Raw genomic sequence first — 22,984 nt, 5'->3', positions numbered from 1 at the left:
AAAAGTGGTTGAGTTGATAACAGAAATACCAGGTATAAGTGGACAAGAGAAAAAGGGGTAGGACACCCATTAAAACACATTTAAAAAGTGTTGTTTGGAAAGTGTAGAATAAGTACATGTCAGTCAAAATACATAAAATAACAATTACTCCAACATGTTCATTTGTCACTATATGGTTAAAATTATGTGGGCACCTGAAAAGTACATCTTTAATTTTAATGCTTCTTTTCAGAACCATCACTAACAATCTGCTGCTATGACACTCACAGCCACAAGAGCATTAGTTTTGGGGAGAGGACCCATAAACTGGTAGTGAGATGGAAAAACAGCTGTTGGAAATAAGAAAATGGGGTTTAATGCTTTAGGCCACAAACCTATCATAACAACCCCCCCCCCCCCCCCCCCCCCCCCCCCAAATGTGCGGGTCATTCATTTAAAAATCACAAAGCTGTAGCTTTAAGAGGAAGGGGGCGTGTCATGTCTGGGGCTGCCCCTTGTATTTGAATATACAGTAGTTCAGCGGGGCAGGAGTCGGGTCGCTTCGGCTGTTTTTCTCCCTGTGAGACGAGCGCAGCGGGACGAGGTGGTCTCATTCGTCGGTAATGCTCATCATCCGCGTCCGTATATAACGTTTGAATGAGATCGCCCAGCTAGGCAGGCGTTTTCTCCACACACACACACACACACACACACACACAGAGAGAGAGAGATCGCAATCGAGAATATGGACTTGCACATACTGGACCACAGGCTACGGGTCACCAGCATATCCAAGAGTGGGCTGGAGAATTTCACACACCCTCTGATAAAACTGATATTTCTCCGGAACAGGACACGGTAAGGAGACTGATGTGAGTGTATGTCATCGGTGTGAATCAGCCTGGTAATCCAACACGGATATATGAGCTCACATACAGCGCCTCTTCATTCATTGGGTGGCCGAGCCATTATTTGCCTGTGCATGCCCTTCTCTGCCTCCGTGAATGATACACTGCAATGCATGTAACTTTGGGGAATTACACTAGTTTAGGACGGATGTAATATAAAAGTCCTGAAGAGTGTATTCCTACAGTGACGATAACGAGCTGGTGTTTGCAGAAAAACCTACTGCAGTTTAGTTAAGTCAGGATTCACATATGCTAATGCGCATTTATTTTGTAACTCTGTAAAATGCATGCATGGATGCCTTTCAATGCATGCAGTCTCTACTGAGCATGGGGCCAGCACTGACCAAACGTCTTAAGAAGCATGCAGTGCTCCTCCACTATATTTTGGTGAGATCCTGTCTCTCCAGCACAGACCTGACCCTTGACCTCCTCCACCCAAAACCAACATCCAGTTTGCAAGTTGTCCGGAGCTAATGTTGGCATTGGTGCCAGTGTTCACTTAATCCCTGGATATCCTTTCATTGTTATGTAATTGTTTATTGCTCTGGCTGCCCCACATATGCATGGCCAGAAGAAGAGCTCAACATCTGTCTTCAAGTTGCCCACAATGTAGGCCAGGCAGTGGCTCAGCTCCAGCTCTCATGTCAAGTTAGAAAGAAGGTGTAAGCAAATGTCAGGGAAGATTTCCCTCCTCATTGCATCTGTGCCGTGTGATGTCTGAAGTCCAGATATCATTCTGTCCTGAAGGATTTCCTTATCCTAAGCATCCTGTGTCTACAGAACAGCTCTTTTAATAATGGGGACTAGCCCTTGCCTGCATGATGGGATCGTAATCCTGGAAGGCACTTCTCATTAATATGTTGTCACCTGATATAGGGAAATCAGATTTAAATCTCATATATTTGTTTGTCCAAAGCTTCACTTCTTTTCATGCCTAGCCGCCTCCATCAGCACTCATTTGTGTCAGAGTATTGGGCAACACAGTAGGCCTTGACATGTCCATACTAGACACACCATGTCATGACAACTTGTGCCACCTTATAAACTTATATAGTAAGGAAATAACTAGTATCTGTGCATAATACACAGCACTACTGTAATGCTTTGGTGTTTCTAAAGCAAAGGCCAACAGGTTCATAATGAGTTATACTTAATGACCAAGAACTGCGTCCTGATTTACAGCCAGTAATTTATTTCAAAAGTCTGAGCCCCCATTTTCATTTGAAAGTAGACTCAGCCCAGAATGAACCAGAAAAAAAGCATGCAGGCTGCACTTCCTTGAATTAGCAGGCTTCTCTGTTTGACAGTGTGTTGTTGTGCATGCTTTTGAGTTATGTCATCAAACTGCGGTGTGGATGTGTCTTTCTTCGTTTTGCCTGTTCTTTTTCTGAGGAGGTTTTTTTTTTTCTTTGATGGAGAAGACTGAGTTGAACTCAAGACAATTATGGAGCAAAAACAAGCCTGATTGCCTCGGTTGGTTTTTGCCATCTCCCTCTTTTAGGCCCCTGCCATTCATTAGAGAACAACTCCCCATGCAAAGTGATTTGAAAGCAGTCCTGAGCAGAGTTCTAAAGAGGTGGTTGCTTCCAGGAGAACAGGGTTATCCTACATTGTTACTTGGTAGATTTTCCTCCAACATCATCAAACACAGCTGAAGCATTAAGGAATCTGTGGTGCAACAGATGAAACTAGTCAGAGGATCATCTTTGCCTTTCTTAGAACGGAGAACCTCTTACTTATGGGGGCACAGCATGTGTACTATCAGCTACACTGTTAATCTGTGAAGGTCACCTATGTTGTTCAGACTATAGGTCATCTGCAGTGTAAAGATATAAGAAAAGTCAAAAGTGTATCAGCCATTTATATTTAGATTCTATTAAATACCCGAGGACGTGAGTGAATCCTCCCACGACAGGTAACAAATATGTGAACCAATGCAAGCAGTTAGTAGTTGTGTCCTGAGTTGTTGTTTGGAGTTTACGGGTGTGGTAATAATTAAATCCCACTATCAGCCCAATATGAGTTTTGCTGTACTGTGGGTTCAGCCCTGCAGGCTCCACACAGTCCTCCTTTCTTCTCTTTGGCAGCTCACTAACGAGAGCATGGCTTGGAACAATGCCTGAGCTGAACCAGAAACCCAGTGGGGAGTTTTCCACTTGTCTGCTTAGGGATCTGTCAAGGTTGGGGCTCTCGTTCCCCCTTTTTTACACAAGACTACCCTCCCCATTTCTCCCCCACCCTCGAATAACAAGCAATGATTTCAATTAAAAAAAAAAAAAACCTTCCCCATTGTTCTAAAAAAAAAAAAAAAAAAAAAGTGGAGGCCATGAGAACGCTAGGGGTCAGTTTGTAGGAAGCTGTGAGGGTCCACTTGATGATGGGCCTGAGATAGCTCAAGGCTCACCCAACAACATCAGTTTGCTCCGCTCTTATCATGTTTCCTCAGCTGGAGCATCAGTTGCAGACACCCCACCTCCGCCAGCCCCTTCACTCCCTCACCACCACTACCACTCGTTGTTTTGTGCTGCAGGATCAAAGTCCAGACTCTTGTGTGCTTGGTTTTCATCTTCCCCACTCGACCGCTCCCTGGCTACCTGTGGCTTCCTTTGGTTTATTTTCTGTCTCCTCCTCTTCATGTTCCTTCATGCTTGAATAGAAGGAGCTTGTTTTTCAAACTCATTACCACCAGTGATTGCACAGGGTATGTGTCACTGTTACAGAGTGCTGTACAAATGTGTTCACTTCAATCATTGAGTCTATGAAAATAATGAAAAACACCCATCGCAAGTTCCCACAGCCCAAAGACACGGCTTCTAATTCACCAAGAGTCCAAAAAGATGCAAGTTACGGAGATACAAGTCGAATTAGAAAATCCAAAACTCACAAATCTTTAGTGATTAACTGATAAATTATATGATAATCAATTATTAGATATGACAATTTGTTGTACATAGTGAACTTAAACTACTCATTAGATGCAGTCTTTCCTTAGGGCTGTATTTGTCCTCTACTTATCTGGTTTTCCCTTTATGTGTTGATGTGGAGACAAGGGTATGTGGAACAGTGAGGGCAGAAAGCTTGTGTGTGATTTTCATCAAATCTCTGCATGCATTTATTCTCCTAAGTGAAACATAACAAAATCTTACTCTTGTTGAGCAGATTCATTTTTTTGGGTGGAGATAGGAAGATTTTTCATTTCTGCAACAAGAGATATCAAATTTTCTCTTCCTCTTGATTTCATAAGAAGCCCATGGGATGTACTGATAGTAGGTAAATGCAGTGTTCCTTAGACTGTGAGAGTAACAAAGAAGATTTTATAGTCAATATAAAAACAAAATGAAATTTCCAGTATGCTTGTAAGCATTCTGTTACAAAGCTTATCTATAAGTGCTATCTGTACTTCACGAACAGGAAACCAAGCAAGCAGAGTAATCGTAGATGGATTTCCCTACGGTTGTTTGACAGCGCACCAACACGTAGCTGAGGTTTGGCTGCCCTGCAGGTGTAATAATAGGAGCCTTCGCTGTCTTTTTTTAAAACCACACCACATGATAAAGCGCCACACTCGATCTTTTCCACTTACAGGATGGATGCTTTGGCACACACTACCTGCAGGAAACTGCGAGCTGGGGAAGGTGAAGGGTCAACAGGAAATGAGGGGGGTATTATAACACAATGGGCTGGCTGAGCCTGCCTGCACAGCTGGTAGTTAGTAATACAGTGTTCCCTCTCTTTGTGTCTCTGTGGCGTGATTGTCCCATCCCATGCTAGGGATTAGTTTTTGCTGAGTCAGGAGTTTAGCGGTCTCACTCAGGCCTCTACTGTAATAGACTCAGCTGACTGATAAGCAGAGGAAGGGGAAGGTGTATTTCCAATGAGACGTTTTTAAGAAAACAGGAATATGTTGCACTTCCTTTTCAGCGATTCAAAGAAAAAAAAGAGAGGTCACCCATTCAGAAATTGCTAATAGCATCTCTCTGGCAAAAGTTAAAAGCCTTACTAACAATATTGTTAAGGGCGAATGCTTTCCTTTGGTCGCTTCAAGCCATTACACAGGTGGTATTTTGTGTTTTCTGTCTACTTGTGTTAATGGACATCCTCTCAGAAAGCTTCAATTTTGTCCTTTTTTTGTGCTCCTTGCTTAGACGTATAGCCAAAGAAAAGTCACACGTTTGTTTTTGAAGCAGTACTCACTGTGATATTATGTAACACTAACCCCGTCTACCTAAATTACAAACTTGGCATGAGAGAGGAAAGAACTTTTTAATCCAGGAGTTGATAGCCTTACAATTTGTCTTGTTTGCATAAGAAGTAATTTGATCCAATTGGTACCAGAGGTGCAGAATTAATTAAACATTAATCCAGAGTCTGAAAGTGAGTCTGTTTAAACTGCTAAGCGTTCTATCAGATTTCTATAATGTGTAATCTTTAGCTTCAGCTTGGCATTAGCAACATGTGAGAGAATTTCAAACTCAATGATTTAGTGTTTCTTATCCCAGTGCTCCTTTGAAGTCGTACTTGACTCTTCTCCTGAAGTTTTTATGTAGACTCGCTTGTATGTTTGAGTTTTATCGAAGAACCAAATATGTTCTAAAGCATTAGCTTGTCTTTTATACTAATGATTAAACCAGGAGAATTTTATTTTACGCCCATCCAAGTCTTGGAAGTGCTCCAGTCTCCTAACATTGTCTATGACTTAAGTAAGAAGGGCTTCAAGAACATTGGGCTCCTGAAATAACTCCTCCCATTTTGAGCCCTTAAATCCACTGACTCCACTAACTATTATAATCTTGTAAGGAGTCTCGACCCTGGTGTGAAGTCTTTTCTAAAAAAAAAAAAAAGGGCAGATACGCAACCCGGGGCAGGACCAAAAGGATGTTCGGGGTCAGTCACATTGGGCTAGTTGGGCACATTTACAGGATGCCTACACGTATAAGCAGGGTAAATAGGCAAGCTGTGACCATGGTAACAACAGCTGCATGACAGGGTAATACAAACTCATTGCTTCAGCTTACACCAAATGCGCTGGGCTTGGCTCGGGTTCGCACATAAAAAACAGAATGCCTGTTGGATTTGGATCCAGCTAGGTTTGTTTGAACAGCAATATGCAGCTCGAGCCGCACTCCAAAAGCAAAAGCCCGAATTAAAATGCATAGGTCTGGACTGGCCAGTGATGATTGTACACAAGTTTGTCTTGTCAAAGTCACCATGAATGTCCAAGCTGAACAAGAGGCTGCAGGGCCAGTCCTGGGGCCTGCTACCCTGCTTTTCAACATTTCACAAAGACAACATTCAAAAGAACTGAACACTGTGGCCAGACCAAGCAACAGCCTTTGAACGCAAATGCTTTTGACCCTAAGCCCAAAGAAGACACAAATACCAAACTTGAGAGAAAACATTAAGTTAACTGTGTCGAGGACTTTAAAGGTCCTGTTCTGTAGAGAGCAGTCTCTAAATAACAACAATTCATACCGTCCAGCTTTTTTATATCTTTGTAAATTTTTAACCCCAGTGGACTGTGTCAGCTGGAAAAACTGTATTTTCTTTTCAAATATTTAACCCAAGTGGCTTCTTTTTTAGAACAAGATAGAAGAAGCTTTCATAGTTGGATGACTTAACGTTTGCAAAATGCAGATATCAGTGATCCTGGAGCAGACACATCAAGTTATAAACGTGATTTTCACGGCAGATGCATATATATACTATCCCATAAATTCTGAACTCGCACTTTGTCACATCTAGAATAGTGATGCTCAGTCTTTCCTTGAATGCAGCAGTTGATAACTGACGTAGCGCTCAAGCTTGGTGTGTTACCCACCAGCTGGTGTAGATGAAACAGCGATGCCGGCATAACGCTGAGCTTGAGCCTGCGCTAATTGAGTTACAACCAGTCCTGAACCCTGTGCACATTTCAGAGAACCCCACCTACTTGACTCCTGCTAACTGTTATAATGAAGCTCTGAACCTCCTTTTGTTGGTTGCAAATGAATAACACTGTTCTTCCACTCTTTTTCTCCCTCCTCTCTCCTCCTTGTCGCCTGCCTTCATGTTTTCTCAACTTCCGGTGGTACGCCTCTCTTCATCTGTACTTCCTTCCCTGTTTCAGATGCAAGTTTTTCAGTCTGACAGAGACACCAGAGAACTACACAGTTGTCCTTGATGAGGAAGGATTCAAAGGTAAAATACTCTTGTGCATGCACATCTTTTGTTCTTCCACACTCCTGACCACTCTTGTCCCATTTGTATACTAAATACTGATACTAGAAAGTATACACAGAATACTAATCTATATAGTATAGTATTTGGCAGCTAGAATACAAGAAACGTAATGTTTTGTACTAGCAGAAAATGATGCAATACATGCAGTGATGTAAACCAGACTTGGAAACTTTAAACAGGCTTTATGTACGTTTTCTCTGCTGCCCAACACGTTTTTTGCCGGGAGCGGGAGGGGAAGGTGATGGTTGCTTAGTGAGAACTCACAGCCATCGTTGTATTTACAATCCCAGAGGTTATAATATGCAGCACGACTTCTTCAGGGCAGCCTGGACGCTACAGCGGCGAGACCAGGCCAACCAGGCAGGGGCCAGCCGGTCAGCATGCTGACTTCAGTAGAAGAAAAGCAGTGATAGAAATAGAAGCAAAGCAAGAGTTAACATTGCCATTGACTTCCACCACTGGAGACAGCTCTTGGCAGGTAAACGAAAGGAGTTTGTTGCTGAACTCTCAATGTGTGTTCTATACTGGTAAGTTAATGGCTGTTAATGCTAACATTTGCCATGTAGCAGTCACAAAAACGTAAAAATAGCTCCTCTAAGTGGAACTCTGCCAATTCTACACTTCAAGATCAGTTTACTAGTAATGAGGAGTATTATTTAGCCTTTGAAAACAGTTCTTTTGTGTTTCTGCAGGAGCTTTGTCATGTCTAAAAGTGAAACTGTCGGGATGTCGTCAGGGTTTTCTCAGTATGGGTTTGGAGACTTTATTTGCCAGTGGAAACCCTGTGTTCCAAACTGGGGTGTTGAGTATAAAAGACATGCATATTACCAGACAGGGAAGATCTAGAAAAGACGCAATGGATTTACATTATGGAAACTGCAGGATCCAGCAATTTTATAGGGACTAATATGGACTACAAGTGCACTGGTACTGGTACGGTACTGAAGTACAATACCAAATAACTGGAGTGTTCTTTTAACAAACAGATGGGGAAATTTTTTCCAAAGATTCAGTACATTGTTTTTTTGTTTTCTGTAATCTTAATGGAGACGAAAAGGGGACTTGGCATTGCACAGTTTGTTCTAACATTTATCAGTTGTGATTGCCTCCTCCAGGGTCCAACAACACAGCTTTGCCTGTATGAACATGCTACATTCTCAAAACATGGTCAAATCCAGTAAGAAGTTTTGAATTGGGCCACAACATTCTGTTGTTTTACCACTCCAATGTTACTTCCTTCCTTCCTTGTTCCCCTCACAGACCTCATGTGGTAGGATGGGTGTAGACAACCATAAAATGTAGGGAAAAAGCTGTACAAGAAAAAATAAGTCTTGTGAGCTGAAATCAAGTCGAGCTAGAGCAAAGAAGAGCTTTTCATGTTTTGTTTTTTTTTAAATACAGACTGTAGATTTGCTCTACTTCCAACTTCCAGTATAGGGTGTTTTCACTGGTGGGAAGTTATGTACAAAGAAGGCTGGAGTCACAGTTGATAGACCTGTTACCTCTTTCATCCCTTTGGTATAAAGCATCAAACACAGGGAAGGCTGGTGGATAATAAGAGTGCTGGGTGTGCAGTTTAGCAGCTGCTACTATTTGGTGCTTCTGACATACAATAAGGTCAAGTGCAGCTTTTTTGGGAAATAAAGTTCAAGAAGTTCTTAACCCTCATTAAGCAATTTGTAGGGACTTGGGTGCATGTTTGCAGACACATCAGCAAAAACACCAGAAGTTATTGTGCAAAAATTGCTTTTTCAGGGTGCCGGCGTTGGGCTTGATGGCTGATCAGTTACATTTTTTAGTTTATTTATTTACTTTATTTAATCAGGAGGTTACATTCAGATCAAGATCTTACAAGTGAGACCTGAGGACAGAAAACAATAAGATAAATAACAAAGAGAATTATTGGTAGCAGAGATACAAACTTTCATTCACACAGACTGCAGTGATTTAGATATACATAAAGATTTGTATTCATATAAACACTGCAGATGTAGATTTAAATGCATTTAGACATGCATTCAGATACACAACCAGGTAGACAATAAGATGACAAATGATACGCTCATAAGAGCATTCTGTTATCGTAGTTAAGAGTAAAGAGATTATTTAGAACAGTTGTTAGAGTAGTAGTAGTTCAGTCTAGATTTGAACTACTCGATCAATTAATTTTGATTGGAATGTTTTCATGTTTTTGAGTTTTTTAAAACATTACTTTGGGCTGTCAGTCACTTGTAATAGGTTTTGTTTTTATGCACTTGTTGGACAATTGTTGCACCAATCATCAAGATCAAACATACATCTACCAGTTGTTGAAATGTTTGTTAGTTAAGTCCTCTATCAGTGTTTGGCCTCTAGACTACACTCCCGGGACAGAGTGATCACTATAACTTTCAGTGTACATGTTCTTGTGCCATCCACTCACCGTCGAGCCAGTTTTGTCTTGTCCTTTTACACAGACCTAGCTGTTAAAGGCATATATCGCCTCTGGGTGCTCTGTTTCTCTCTCTGTCCCCATCGCTCTCCTTCTAACTGAGTGCCTATTTTAAGAGGTGAAAGCTGGTGGAGCGAAGCCACAAGGGGCTGTCTGTGATAAATTATGCCAACCAGAACACTGGCCCTTTGAAGGGGAGTAAATAAAAAAGAAAATGGGGTATTCACTGCAGGGGGCAGACACACAATTTGGTAATGTTTTTAGTTAGCTGAATGGTAATGAAACCCTGAAGAAATTTGTGAAGGTTTCTGAAACGCTGAATGAAGATGCACCTCAAACATGTGAGGAAAGCTTAACCCTCCGACTCAATGTTCAGACATTTGATCTGTTTTAAGAGTTGTAACAGTGTTCGAAGAGCTTGGTATTAAAGCATTATTCTTATAAACATGTAATTATGTGATAAAAGGTTAGGGTGCACATCTCTCTAAGTCATCAACCCAGCATCTGTTTCTCCCAACTCCTTGTTTACCTCCTGGATAGACACCTGTTTCCCAGGTAGCTGCCTCAACTTTGGTCTTATTGTAGCACGAAGAGTGAAATATCCTGCTGTTCCATTTTGGCTCAGAGACTCAGGATGTTACAGCCACACGTGAGGGATCACCCCATTTGAACTTTGACCCTTCCTCACCGCCTACAAGGATGTGCTTGTCAGGGCACAATTAGCGCACTGGTATCGGGTCACACTTTACGGCGAAGCATCTTGTGGCGGTGTGGGTGCTGGTGGCTTCTCCTGAGCATAGTTTTTACTTGTATAGCTTGGCGGTATAAATAGCAGGGGCGTTAGGTCTCCGTGGTGAAGGAAGAGAGAGGAGGTGAGGGGGGGAGAGGAAGTGTGTGTACGTTAGACTGAGCAGCAAACAACAGGAAGCTGCCTCACTGTTTACATCTTCACTAATATAAAAATATATCACAGTAATGTAAAGTTGTGATGAGGTTTTACTTGAGCTTGCTACTATTAATCACTGTTGTAATTGCTTCTCGAAATGTTTGTGGTGTGACTCCCCGCCGTGGATTACGTACAGTACATCTGTCACATCCCTGGTGGTTTGGTTTAAGCTTGTTACTGCTGTTCCTCTTCACTGGTGCAATATGGCTGTGTCCACCATGCACTGTCACGCAACACGTGAATGAATAATTTTACAGATTTTTTTATTTGATCGTAGATGAAACTGAAGTTATGTCACGGACTATTTGAGCTCTGTTTTCTTGTTTGGCTTTTTAGACTCACATGTCATGTAGAGCTGTTACTAGCAGTGTCTGCAGTGGTGATTTCAAAGAAATATGTTGAAATGTACTCAACATACAGTGTCAGTCACACGGTTCGGGAAGTTTTGTGCCTGTGAAACAAGCTCCTCCTCGTGGGAATATCTATTTGTTTTTTTTTTGTTTTTTTTGGGATTAAACTCATTTCTTTTGTGGTAGCATAATGGAGATGGAATCAATTCCCTCAGTAAACACAGATTTGGTGATTTGAAAGTCAAACGACATCTTGGCCTCTAAGTTGAAGGGATACTCAAGCGTTTCAGTGTTGGACTTACACAAAGACAGAGGACTTGCAGGAGACAGATTAAAAGAGAGATTGTCAGAATTGGTGGCGGCCTGGCTCGGCCTATATAGATAGATATCCTGACTTTTTTTTTTTTTTTTTTTAGTCCCTACTATGGGTCAGACTCCAAAAACACTGCATCCTACATTTCTGGCAGTGCATCCCAGTTGCATATTTCATCAGACCTTCTCTGCCTGTTAAAGTATTACCTTCAAACTCAATGCCACCAGTGTATAATGCACATTCTGTCAAACATAAGCCTGACATTAAATGATTTTCTCAGACTTCAGAAAGCCCCATCCAGAGCAAAACATTATGCAGCTAATTTTTCAGGTTGACTAGTACTTTCTCTCATAATTAAACTGACCTCTGCCCTTTAAAACAGCATCTGCTGACCTGCTGTACACTGAGATGCTGAAATAGTGATGTAGGTTGATAAAAACATACATTTAGCCTGTTTGTTAATTTTCTTTGACCTGCATATTACCAAATCACTGCTAACTCTGCATGTTCACAAAAATACTTTAGCATAAATGCATGCATACTCTACATATGTCCACAGACTCACTGACAATCCTCTCCCTTCTTTCCCATTCCCACTCAGAGCTCCAGCCCTCAGAGCACCTCCAGGTAGAAGGCTCCATCTGGCTGCCGCTCAATGTGGTCTCCAACGGCAACGCCTCCAGCAGCTCGCAGGCTGTCGGCGTGACCAAGATCGCCAAGTCGGTCATAGCCCCCCTGGCCCAGCAGCACGTCTCGGTCTTCATGCTCTCCACTTACCAGACCGACTTTATCCTGGTGGGACCTGTCTACATTTGTCTTTTTTACATATTTAGCTTTTGCTCCACTCTATTCCACTCCAATCTAATCACAAGATTCTTGTTAAAATGAAAGAGGCACTTTAAATCTTCACTGCTGTATAATTCAGACACATCTGGAGCAATTTAAATATTAATAATATAAAAACTTCTGAACTCGCATCTTAAAATGAAGCCTTTCACCTACTGAGCTCTGCCAGACAAAAGAAGCTACGCGGTCTGCATTTTGTCCACTCAACAGTTTTACAAGTAAGAAATTAATTCCAGACAGAGCTGAGAGCACTAAAACGTTGGTTGATGTATTACATATGAAAGTGTTAAGTGGGCAAAAATAGATAACACCGAGACAGACGTTTGTGTCAGCAAGTAAATTGCTGGTTGAGCTCAAGTATTCACTTAAAGCGAGACGGCTTGGACCCCATACGGACATGATTAATATTGGCCTTGTATGGAGATAAATATATATATATATATATATATATATATATATATATATATATATATATATACATATATTTCACAACACTCTAAAACGTATTTCCATCTATATTTATGTTTCTCATCCATATCGTGCAGGTGAGAGAGAAAGACCTGTCTGTAGTCGTCAGCACTCTGGAGGAGGAGTTCAACATCTACAAGGAGGTGGGAGGAGAGTCGATCCCTGTGCATTGCCAGGATGTTTCCAGCGGCCTCCAGAAGAACGGCAAAGAAGGTAGAGGTTGCAGTCCTGTTTCGTATGGTTTCACTCACTGCTCAGGCTCAGCTCAGAGGATGAAGTTATTAGTTCCTCTAGCACCACCTTCAGGTTTGTTTGCACAAAGTGTGAAGAGGGTTGCTCATCACATAGGAAGTGACAGGTCAGATATGAGAGCGAACAATCCATCACCGCTCAAGTAGAAGAATGGAAATATTGCTCACAAAGAAAGAACGGTTACTAGGTCAGAATAACATTTCTGCAGCTCTACAAAGCCCAGATTTGAATGTAAGGCCGTCACATTAACGGATACAGCAGCTGCAAGGTCATGTTTAGTATGTCAGTACAGCGTGACGCTGTTAGATTCACAAGTGATGCTGCCTTCTTTGGACAGCAGTGTAACACATTTCACATTTATTTACCATAATTTCTGCATCAGAGGTGTAGGTTGTAAGAGCCGCTCCTCTCATACCAGGGAGCTGTGTTTTAACTTCAGTCTACATTCACAGCACAAACTAATCTGTCCCATTAAAGGACATCAGCCAAGTCCCGCTTTTCAAATTCACTTCCTGCCAACTGCACACAGGATCAAAATCCATCAAAAAGCTGCAAAGTCAACAGTATATGATCAGCTGTGCAGCTTGAATGTTTTCAGAGAGTAAAATAGGCAGCAGGACTCTGCAGCTCATTCACTGTCACCGAGCTGTAGACATAAGCATCACTGTGTGAGTACTGAGAACACTGTTCTTCTTCATGGTTATTGTTTTCCAGCAGTGCTGCCACAATGTTGCAGTAGGTGAAGAAAAAGTGCACCAGGTTATTTGAAGCCTACATTGTTGCATAATCTGTGTGAAAAGGCCTTTAGATAGTTAGACAGGGCTAATGAGGCAACCAGACCATAAACATATCAATCTGCATATGTTCTACCAGTGAGTTGCTCTCCAGTTCAGAGAGGAGGAGTGGATTTTTTTGTATGGCCTCATAAGACAAAAAACAACCTTAAAGATGTGCTGTGGAGTCAAAAGTTAGGTTAACATCCAGTGTTACTAATAAAACACGTCGTGAATATTCTTGAGGTCTAATAAATGTTTCAAGTGCGTTCCCTTCCTCATGGAACATTTGCAAAGATTTTTTAAAAGTATTTAAATCCAACATTGTGTTGCTTCCATGTTTAGTGGCTCGCCGTCTTCTTCCCTGTCCTTGCTGTACATTGCAGCGTGTCTTGGTGTGTCACTGCCACCGGTTGGTCTGCAGAATGGCCTCGTGCCACCCATGCACAACATCCAAAACTCAGCAGGGAGTCTTTACAGTCTCCAAAATCTACTTTCATGAAATAGAATTACATTTTGATTATATTACTTTGAATATTCAAAAAAAATGTACAAAGGAGAAAAGCACACAAAGTTACAGCAACGAGTGTAAGATAAGTGACATATGTATTTATAGCAAGAGGAACCTGTTATTCAAGGACACCTGTTGTGCTGAACAAAGCCCCGTTTGACTGAAACAAACGTTGCAGTTTAGACTATTATATAACAAAACAATGCCCACAGGCTGGGCCCTCACTGGTTTTCAGTCATAAAGGCACCTTTGAACTACAATGAATCACATTATCCATTACAGGAAGTTCTGTTTCATAGCCGTGTTCAGTACAGAGCGTGCTGTACGATATGAGCAGAACACGCGTCGTTTGCATCTCTGAGATGTCAGCTTTAGGTCACAACTGAAGAAAAATGGTTTGTGTCTTTTTAGGTCGACAGATTTGTCAGACTACTTTAGAAATGTGTCACCCAACGGTTATGTTTCACGTTTTGAGACTATCAACTGAAGCTCAGTTAAAGGACCGAGGATGAATTAAATCAGGAAACAAGGATGTCAATTGCTGCCGGTCAGCACCTGTGAAAAAAGGAACTCCATTTCTGAGCTGTGTTTGGGTTTATAACCCAATTTAACCATTAAATGCGCTTCAGTAGAACTTAATATGTAAAAATGTTTAGTGAGTTAAAATGCCAGGAGATCCACTGCTGCCTAAAACATGTGAGAGCAGAGTCACTTCAAAAAAGGACAGAGGTGCTGTTGCACTTTCAAACTTCTCATTTTACTGTAAACTATTAATGAAACCAGTACAAGCTATCTGTTGTTGTTGTTGTTGTTGTTGTTGTTGTTGTTGTTGTTGTTGTTGTTGTTGTTGTTGTTGTTGTTGTTGTCATCACGGACAGAAATGCAGAAAGAATGGCAGAGAATAGGGGGCTCTCCACCTGAACTGAATCATTTCTAGTGAAATTACATTTTCAGAAATGTCTCAGTTATTTCATTCAATAGAAATATGGAAGAAAAAATATGTTTTCAAGTATTTGTACAGTTCTGCCACCATTAAATGTTTAACATGAAAAGCCGTTCTTATAACCCAGCACTGTCCTTGTTCTTCCAGCCATGCAACCTACAGTTCACCCGGTGCTGATCCCCCAGAACCAGTTCTGCGTCATGTCTCTGGACCCGGACACGCTGCCGTCCATCGCCACCACGCTCATCGACGTGCTCTTCTATTCCAGCAGGTGGGAGGTTGTTCGCTCACACTGCTGTAGTACCTGTCTAAAACACAAGGTGGCAGCACATGATTCAAAGCCGGCATCAGCCCACTGGCTTGATGTCACACATTAATCACGACAGCAGATACGCTCATAAGTAACTGTTTTACAGTTATTTAAATAATTTTGTTCCAGTAAGTTACAGTTCAGAAGCTCTGTGAGGTAGAAACATGATAAGAAGTTCACATAAATCACAATAAGTGTAAAATTTAAAATTGCTTACTTGGGTTTTTGGGCACACATCCTTAACACAAGTGATTATAATGAATGCTCAAAATATGATCCAAAATAGTGCAAAAATGTCATAAGCCTAGTTTGCATTTTATGTAATTTAAAGTAAAAAAATGCATCATAATTTTTATTCTGTTGAAGTCAAACCAACTTCCCTGCCTTTTTTGCCCTGGGCCTGAGAATTATTTTAATGTGAGAATGACTTCATGTGTTATTGTAATATAAAAGACCTCTGTAATTATTAACTGAATTCTGCTGACCAGATGAATGTGCTTCCTCCTCTGCAGTCCTAAAGAGGACACGCAGTCATCGCACAGCCAGGACTTGGACTGCATCAAGTTCTTCTCCTTCTCCCTCATCGATGGCTACATCTCACTGGTGATGGACACGGAGGCTCAGAGACAGTGAGGACTCTTAATTTGTGCTTTATTAAAACACTGGAATGGCACAAACAGTGGAGCAGCATAAACAAATGAGCAGCATCCAACAGTTGTAATGAAATTATTTCCAGACTGACAGCAAATGAACGATTGAGAGCAGCTATGGGTCAATAAAGACACCTGTCAGGTACAGTTTACTTCAGTCCCAACTCTGTTTAAACCACAACAGCTCTGCTGTGACAAATAACATTTTTAATGCCTGACCTTTCAGTCAAATGCACGGCTGTGTTCTGTCAGAAAAATATCAGACCCTGACTAACAATAAGACAGTAATATTTGTGAAACCAACAAGCCTATCTGGCCATTAACAAGACATCGTATTGGTCAAGTGTACAATTGCTGAAGTGATCAGCTCTAAGTCAAAGAGGCCAAAGAGTTGCACATTGTGCTTTCACCACTGAAATACTTCAGTTATATATTAAACAACAGCTTACTTCATTGTTGCCCTGTTTTCTGGCTCACCGCTTTGCAGCTGTTGCAGTGTCTGTATTTAGAAGCTTTATCTGGAGGTTGCTGTAAGAGGGTACTCCCCTGTCCGCTTTGTGAATGTTTGCACCATAAACTGTGTATAAAAATGGACGTAGACTTATGGTCTGAAAAGTGAAGTGAATGCTGAAGAGCCTTAAACCTGCATTCTATCTAACGACCATCAGGGGTCGACTCCAGTGGATGCAAAAAGAAGTCTGATTGTATTGAAATCTATGGGGAAATGGCCCTGCTCCTCACTTGATTTATTTACTCAGTGTTTTCCTAATGAGTCTCAGTCGCTAGTTTCAAGTCTTCTTCAATATAACATGATGTTCATTTTTAAAATGATGGTCCCATTTAGAGGAGAATAGACGATAAAGCAGAGTATGCATTAGGGCATGGCTACTGTGTGATTGACAGACTGTACCACACACGGCGACCTGCCTGACGATCAGGATAGAGCACAGAGCAGGTCAGATCCACCCCTCACTCCTCCTCGGCTCCACCTTCTCATCCAAATGTGGTTTCTTTTGGTTTCAAAAAACCAAGATGGGGACGACCAAATTACAAACGTGAGGCTTCAAAACAGCAGCTCACAAACCAATGGGTGACATCACAGTGGGTTTGTCGCTTGGTTTGCACTTGGTTGCTTCATCGACATCCGTGTTTTATTTTTGTGCTCTAGGTTTCCTGCTGATCTCCTCTTCACCAGCTCCTCCGGGGAGCTGTGGAGAATGGTGCGTATCGGGGGACAGCCGCTGGGCTTTGGTAAGGCCACTTCCTTTTAAATACCTTAATAACTCTTTAGTATTGTCCTCTACATACAGTTTAGTGCTTCTGGAACAGCTTCTGGCATTATATAGACATGCATGTAGGAAATTGTCAGTGAGTTACAGTACCAGCATCTTCATTTTCATTTTTTAAGCCTTATTGTGTAATGAAATGTTTATTTTTTTGTCAGTTGAGGTAGAAGCTATCTGAAGGGTTGGGTAGTTTTTTGCTAAAATATGTGAATGGGACTTTTAAATGACTACACAGACAGACAGACAAGCAACAGCCTATCTCGAATGAGATTGTGTTTTTTTTTTATCATATGGCTAAATTTCTGTGATTGTGATACTAATTTCACAGAATTTCTTCTCTGCTTTCTCTGTGTTTCTCAGATGAATGCGGTATAGTCGCCCAGATATCTCAGCCTCTCGCTGACAGCGACATCTCTGCCTATTACATAAGCACCTTCAGTTTTGACCATGCGCTGGTGAGTCCAACATCTTCATGTCATTAGTTAGGCCACCACCACTGTTTAATACACTTTTGAGTCACGGATGTATTACACTTAGCTCAGATATTTAAAGACTGAAGGTTGGGCTGTTAACGTGGGAGATGGAAACAGATAAAGACCAAGCAGACGTCACTATAAACAGAATTCCTGTAAGCTTTTCTTAAGGCAGGTGATTAAAAATCATTTTGAGGGTGTTTTTCTGTTGTGAGCTTGTTAGCAGCTATAATTTTTTTTTTCATCTTGTGATGAGTCTGTGGGTTTGTGTGTGTCATGGAAAAAAATGTTTTCCTGTAGACTTCTACTGCAGAGGGAACTACCACAGAGGTGGTGTCGGGCACTCTGACAGGTGCTCACGTCTGTCTGTGTGTGACGAGATTTTGGCACTGTGATAGCATCGCAATCTGCAAGATACAGACATGAAACTTTACAGGTGTGTAGTTGGGATTAAAATGAAGGCAGCGTATAATACGAATAATTTTGAAAAAAAAGAAAAATGTTATATGGCCTCCAGTTAGTTTTGAAAATGAATCAGATAGGAGTATATGCAGATATGAATTTGTACCAAAGCAGTTGTAAAATGATGACCCTGATATCTTGACCTCAAAAAAAGCATCAAAAATTTCAAAAATAAAGCATTTTTGACTTTGCCAAAAACATGTCTCTATGAAGTTTTCAATTTTAAGAGTCATAGGTAAAGGTAAAGACTTCATCTATGAAGAATTCTTCTCAAATTCTTTCTATATATTGTTAGGTACGGATAAGAGTTTTATTATGTAGCCCGATATAATTATCATTTTCAGTAAGAAACCTCTAACCCTTGGCATAACCATCTGAAAGTATCATATATGAAAATTAAAAAATAAACCACATGTGTGTTGCTACATAGTTTCCTGATCTCAGTGTCGATTTAGTTTTCCCATTCACCACACAGTTGAATGTATCTGTGTCTGTCAGCTTAGTCAGCAACTTCAGTTACCTCTACTATCTTGAAAATTACCCAGAAAAGTTTATCTTGGTCATTTGTTTGCCGTTACGCAGAAACTTATCGCAGAATGTCAGCGACTGAATCAGACATTTCTATCTTTTTACCACGATGGATGATGGATGCGTTATTTGTGCCATCTGCAAAAAGTAGAGCTGATTCTCATGTCAAATGATCACTAATACTGTATCTGGGTTCTGTAGACCGCTCTGTGGTTTATGTGGATTCAGTTCACCCTAGCCCTTTTAATATCGATGTAGACTTGACTGTACAGTGCATTCGGGAAATGCCCAGACCCCTTTACTTTTGTCAGTGTTTGTTATGTTGCAGCCTTATGCTGAAATTGTCCCTTATCAATCTACACTCAACACAATGACAAAGCAAAGATAGAAGTTTAGAAATTTCCATTCTCATGTCGGCTCCACTATCAGGACAGGAAATGTACACAAAAAAACACTAAATAAAATCATGTAGACACTTTTGGTGAAAGTGATTTCCCCATTGAGTTGTATTTATTTGATTAGTCAGCATTGTAATATCAAACTATTAATTGCTCAAATGGGTACCACTTTACAATAAGACTACCCTTATAAAGGATTTATGAATGGTTTATAACTACTTAATTAATAAGCTTGTTAACACTTTATTAATCATTTATAAGGTGTTATAACATATATGATAAAAAGGGAAACAGTGACCTGTTGCTTGCCAAATAGTGAGCCCATATTTATCTGTACTGTAATCTCATTTTTACGACCATTTACTAATGAGTCACTTACATTTGTAACTGGCAAAAGGGAGTTTATTGTAAAGTGTGAAACACGTCACCATTTATTAATTAGTTACTATAAGGCTCCCTTTCACCAGTTATAAATACTAGTAGCTCGTTAATAAATGATGATGGCTTTCACACTTTACAGTAAGGCTCCCATTTACCTGTTTATGAATGGTAGTAACTCATCAGTAAGCCTGCATCAGTGTATGAAAACCGTGTTATAACCTGTGAATAATTATTTATTATTTATAAAGTGTAATAAACCAAATTAATAATTTAATTATGAACCATTTATTAAGCCTTTATAAGGGTAGTCTTACTGTAAAGTGGTACTCTTAAATGTAGGATATATATTGATTTTGCCTATTCTGTCTACTTAGCAAATATCATGGGTATCTATGCCAGTGTGGCAACACATACAGGCACAGCACTACTGATATACTCTTTCAAACTAGGAGATAAACATCTGTCCGTATCACAGCAACATCAGTTCGTAGAAAAAACTTGTTGATTGTACAGTTGGAGCTTAAACATCTCATTATATCTTTCTCAAAAAACACACACACACTTCTCATTCAGAATCTTTATTTTAAAGAATAATGAACTACAGTATTTTACTTCAACATGTATGTGGTGCATTGTCAGCTGTGAGACCAAATCATGTCCAGTCAGCTGACTTTACCACAGGTGGTCTCCAGTCAAGATGTAGAAACATCTCAAAGCTGATCAAGTGTCATCGGAAAGGTTCTGAAAACATATGCCAGTTTTTCCTTTTCAATAAAATTGCAAAAAATAACTTTGATTGATGATTTTAGAATAAAGCTGCAACATAAAATTACTGAAAAAGTAAAGGGGTCTGAATACTTTCTGAATGCACTGTACATGGCGCTCTCCCATGCTGTACCCTTTAACATCTGTGGGTAAGTGTGAAGGGTTTTCCCAAAACACATTAGGTTATATAGGGTAAACTATAAAAACACTTAGTCCAACATTGATGAACTATATTATATGTCTGATAATAAAACCCGTATCTGTCTGCTCTCCCTCCTGTTATCAAAAGGCAAAGTATTCATATGACCTTCTACTCTAAGATAACAGGCTTCTATAATCAGGCCAGTCACCAAATACTGAGTAAAAAGAAGGATGAACAAAGGTCTACGTCATCATGATTGCTAAGTCTTTGGGTATTTTACATTCATTCAGCTACTCTCACCCTCCTGCTTTTTTAGGCAGCTGTTTAAATGATTTGGAAATGAGTGTAACACACTTTTGTAGCTATTATATGCCTTCTAGCATGTAATTGAGCTTAACATACGTCAATAGAAGGTCATTCCACTTTGTCCATGTCACAGAATTCTATATTTACCAGACCCTTGTACACCTGAGTGAATATAGTTTCAATCACAGACTAAAGGAATTTCCATTGATTAAAAGTAGACAAGCTGTGACAGCAAAGTAACTTCCGCTTACGCTCTTCTGAGGAACTCTTTGCAACCAAAGCTGCCTGGTGAATGCAGCCAACTCCGCCGCTATAGATTAAAAAATTTAAAGATAAACACTATATCTTTTTCTGTTGCAATAGCTCAGATCTATTCGACGCCACTGGAAGTATATACTTTGAGGTGCTCTTTTATTTTTTTTGTGTGAACTGTAATTTTGCCAAAAAAGTCAGCACAGCAAAATTTTGTAAAGAGGAAGAATGTAAAGGATGGAAATCATTTAGAAAGCTCTTGAATGAGTACTCGCAATATCAGAAATAGTTGAGCACATTTCCCAACATGGAACAGAACAAAGCTACGTCACTAGAACATGTGAAAGAACATGTGCATCTGGGATGATGGGAGGTCACCGTCTGCCTCTTATTTCAGTGACTTGAATCATTTTTTCTTCAATAATATCTAAGGGAAATTCCTGCTGATTCCTCTGTGAATGTGGGAGATTTCGTTCCATTAAGACAAAATGGTATGTGTGCTTGATTTACAGCGCACATTCATTTCTAACAAAGAGCAATTTTTCTAGTCCTTAATCACAAAAAAGTCTCAAAGTGTCACACCAGACAGTAAATCGCCAAAGTTAGCAAATAGATGGCAAACGTAGGAGTTGGAGACCAAAACAGAAGCAAAGAAGAAGAGGAGAAAATCAGCTAATACTGCTTTGACTTTTCTTTTTTCAGGTCCCTGAGGAGGACATAGTGAGTGTGACAGACATGCTGCAGCATCAGAGAAAAGAACCGGCCACCAGCTGATTTCTGAGGCCCCATTTGAGGACCCCCCCCAAATCCAGCCCCAGTGGGCGGAGGTGGCGGACCAGCAAGAAAGGAGGCTAACTCTGTGCCTAGACTAGCACTGCATCGCCAGCAGTATTAACTTCTACGAACTTGCCATGAACACCAGGAGCACTTCTTTTATGGTGTGCACATGCAGTTTGTCTGTGGGGCCCACAACGCTTGCACATGCACATCAAAATCCACAATCACCCCGAAACACATTCAGACACACACACACATGCACATTCTAATCGACAAGCACAAAGCCAGATATATGAACATATATGATAGACTCTCTTTCTAATGCAGGACTTGAGATCTGAAGTTGAATTGTTCATAACATTATTTTGCTCCATACAGCGGAGCACACCGACATTCATTTCGCTAGTGCTATAACCACACAACTAAGTCTTCCAGCAATGTTCATATCATAATGCCATGTGTCTAAACAGCCTTTAATCAAAGGCCATTTGCAAGAATAGCATTTTCTTTTTTTTTTATGAAACTGATAGCGTGAAGGTTGAAATGCAAGGCAGTAAAGTTAATGTTGATCTTACAATAGTTTTCTTGCGAAAGAAAACGGAGATTTCAACTTTCTGACAACAGGGTTCACTCAGCTCGGTTCGAGGAGAATGTGCAGTTAGGTCTAATGTATTAAAACTACTACAGATGCAGTCAAACACGACGGTAGGTTTGGTAAGTGTTTTGTTTTCGTTAAGAGGACAGCAATTTTTAACCATAGCGTTACCAAGGTCAATAACACTATGTCTTATTTTTTGTTATTTGCACATTAAATTTTTAGTTTAGCTAATATCACTTAGATGTTTTCTTTGGTACAACTACATTTTGTACAATTTGAAGTAAAAGTATTCTGTAAACATTTGTAAGATTTGTGCTGCTTCATTCAATAAAGAATATTGAAAATAGTTACTCTTGGTTGACTTCTTGGCATGAGATATTTTTAAAATTCTTAAGGCATAAATTCAGGGTCAAAGTGCAACTGCAAACAAATAGTCAAACAAATAGTGACTAGCTGATGACAAGCAGATTGCACCTGTCATTCATCACTGACGAGTCAAATATATGATGTCAGGATGACAGATCATTTCTGGTTTTGAACAGGGATAGAACTAATGAGGTGACTGTAACAATGACATTGCGGGAACATCCTGTTGTGCTTGGCCTGTGTCAGCTTTAAAGGGAAGTCTTGCAATCAGCACCGTATCATGCCCTTTGTTTTCTCAGACTGTGCTGAGAAGTAACAAGCCTTATAAAAGCCTACAATATCGCCGCTGGA

At 40.5% G+C, this 22,984-nt stretch overlaps 1 protein-coding gene across 1 annotated transcript; it reads left to right on the top strand.

Moving 5' to 3' along the window:
* Positions 1-515: 515 nt before the first annotated feature.
* Positions 516-22,613, top strand: castor1 (cytosolic arginine sensor for mTORC1 subunit 1). Its single transcript, XM_071483695.1, has 9 exons — positions 516-837; positions 6,994-7,064; positions 11,748-11,941; positions 12,538-12,673; positions 15,087-15,210; positions 15,762-15,878; positions 17,068-17,150; positions 17,546-17,640; positions 21,595-22,613. Exons 1-9 carry the CDS (start codon positions 725-727, stop codon positions 21,664-21,666), a joined length of 1,005 nt encoding a protein of 334 aa, XP_071339796.1. The 5' UTR covers positions 516-724; the 3' UTR covers positions 21,667-22,613.
* The last annotated feature ends 371 nt before the right edge of the window (positions 22,614-22,984 follow it).

The sequence above is a fragment of the Trachinotus anak genome, unplaced genomic scaffold, assembly GCF_046630095.1.
Source record: "Trachinotus anak isolate AG129_WGS33_773 ecotype Australia unplaced genomic scaffold, CSIRO_AGI_Tana_v1 ptg000008l, whole genome shotgun sequence".
Lineage (NCBI taxonomy): Eukaryota > Metazoa > Chordata > Actinopteri > Carangiformes > Carangidae > Trachinotus > Trachinotus anak.
Note: the sequence above shows the minus strand (reverse complement) of the source record. Positions and strands in the feature narration are given on the sequence as shown.

Excerpts from the sequence above, each read along its gene's own strand:
- castor1 (XM_071483695.1), top strand. The coding sequence starts at position 725 with ATGGACTTGCACATACTGGACCACAGGCTACGGGTCACCAGCATATCC. Across the intron at positions 11,942-12,537 it reads ACCAGACCGACTTTATCCTG|GTGAGAGAGAAAGACCTGTC; the intron begins GTGGGACCTGTC and ends CATATCGTGCAG. Across the intron at positions 15,879-17,067 it reads GACACGGAGGCTCAGAGACA|GTTTCCTGCTGATCTCCTCT; the intron begins GTGAGGACTCTT and ends TTTGTGCTCTAG.